The following is a 1368-nucleotide window of genomic DNA, read 5'->3' as shown; positions in this document are numbered from 1 at the left end:
CCCTTGGGTCAAGTCAATTAAGGAAGGAGCCCACGAGCCTTGGTACACCTGAGGCACCACACAGTGCAGTACTCCCAGGTGCTGAGCCCTGGGGACTGAACTCAAAGCCACCACAGCAAACCATATAGGATGCCGGGCTTTGCCCAGCTCCCTTCCAAGAACCCTTGAGGGTCCTTCATGTCAAAGCTTCCTCTCCAGCAGCTCTTAAAACAGGAGAGCAGCTTAGCAGCTCGTGCGCTCCCAGGAGCCGGGTCAGCAGACACTGGTGTTTGCTCCTTCTGAGTCAAGAAACAGGAATGGCAGAAACACTGGGACCCAAGGAGGTGATGTAATAGGCCTGGCAGTTCAGCACTCGGTAGCTCCAGAGGTGACAGAGGTAGTTGGCTGGGGCCGCCACAGACCACTGGGGCTATGGGCATTTTCTCAGCAGCACACAAAGTGGATCTGGTCTCTGGGAGACCTGTTGTGCCAGGCACTGCTTCCCACCAGGTGAATACATGTGTATTTATATATTTATATATATATGTATATATATATATATAAAAGATTATTTAACAGTTAAATACATCCCAACAGCAGTGTCCCACAGGACAAATGCTAGGTTGGGTGGCCCTGGTACATGTGCTGTCAGTCACAGAAGCACAGTTTCAATACTCCGGTGTGACTTAGGTTCCTCACAGTAAATCATATTCCTGACGAGGGACAGGCAGGCAGGTCTGGCAGTGGGCGTCTCACTCGGTGGGAACCTCGTATTTGAAGATGACACTGAAGAGCTGGCCCCCTAGCCGCTCTGCCAGCCAGGCGTTCTTCACCACTGCCAGCTTGAGGCTCTCGCAGCGCAGCGATGCATGGTAGTTGGTGTGGATGGCACGGCCCATTCCCTCGATGACCACCAGGTCCGCACCACGTTCCCGCACCAGCACGGCCAGCCCCTTGTCTAGGCGGCTTCAGGGAAGAAGGTGGCAGCAATGTTGGGCAAGGGGCTGGACATAGTCTGCTCTGAGCACACCCTGGTGAACACCAACCCTGTTCCCTTGGAGGTGGCAACCAAGCCCACCCTTCCAGCACTGCCTGGCTCCCCCAAGGCCTGCATTTCTGACATGTCCTTCGTCTACTACAATCTAATTCTTTGCAGAAAGCACTAAAGGGAGGGCCAGCAGATGGCTCAGTGGGTTCAGGCACCTTTCACCAAGCCTGATGACTCGAGCTTCATCCACAGAACCCACATGGTGAAAGGAGAAAAGCTGCTGTGGGAACGATGGGGCAGAGCCCCTGCTACAGGAGGGTGCCTGCACCTGGGTCAGCCGCCCGTCTGCCTTGCAGGCTACAGGAAGGAGTGGCTACTGCACCGTCATATTTGGGGCAGGC

General features: G+C 54.8%; 1 protein-coding gene across 1 annotated transcript in view; it reads right to left on the bottom strand.

Annotated features, from left to right (window-relative positions):
- Nucleotides 1-292: 292 nt before the first annotated feature.
- Pank4 (pantothenate kinase 4) overlaps nt 293-1368 on the bottom strand; it is a 17362-nt gene continuing 16286 nt past the window's right edge. Inside the window, exon 19 of the mRNA XM_005368649.2 lies at nt 293-945. Within this exon, the coding sequence (XP_005368706.1) occupies nt 732-945 (214 nt within the window). The 3' untranslated portion in view covers nt 293-731. The remainder of the gene's footprint in view (nt 946-1368) is intronic.

The sequence above is a fragment of the Microtus ochrogaster genome, unplaced genomic scaffold (assembly GCF_000317375.1).
Source record: "Microtus ochrogaster isolate Prairie Vole_2 unplaced genomic scaffold, MicOch1.0 UNK38, whole genome shotgun sequence".
NCBI lineage: Eukaryota > Metazoa > Chordata > Mammalia > Rodentia > Cricetidae > Microtus > Microtus ochrogaster.
The sequence above is the reverse complement of the archived record's forward strand: the minus strand, read 5'-3'. Positions and strand labels throughout refer to the sequence as shown.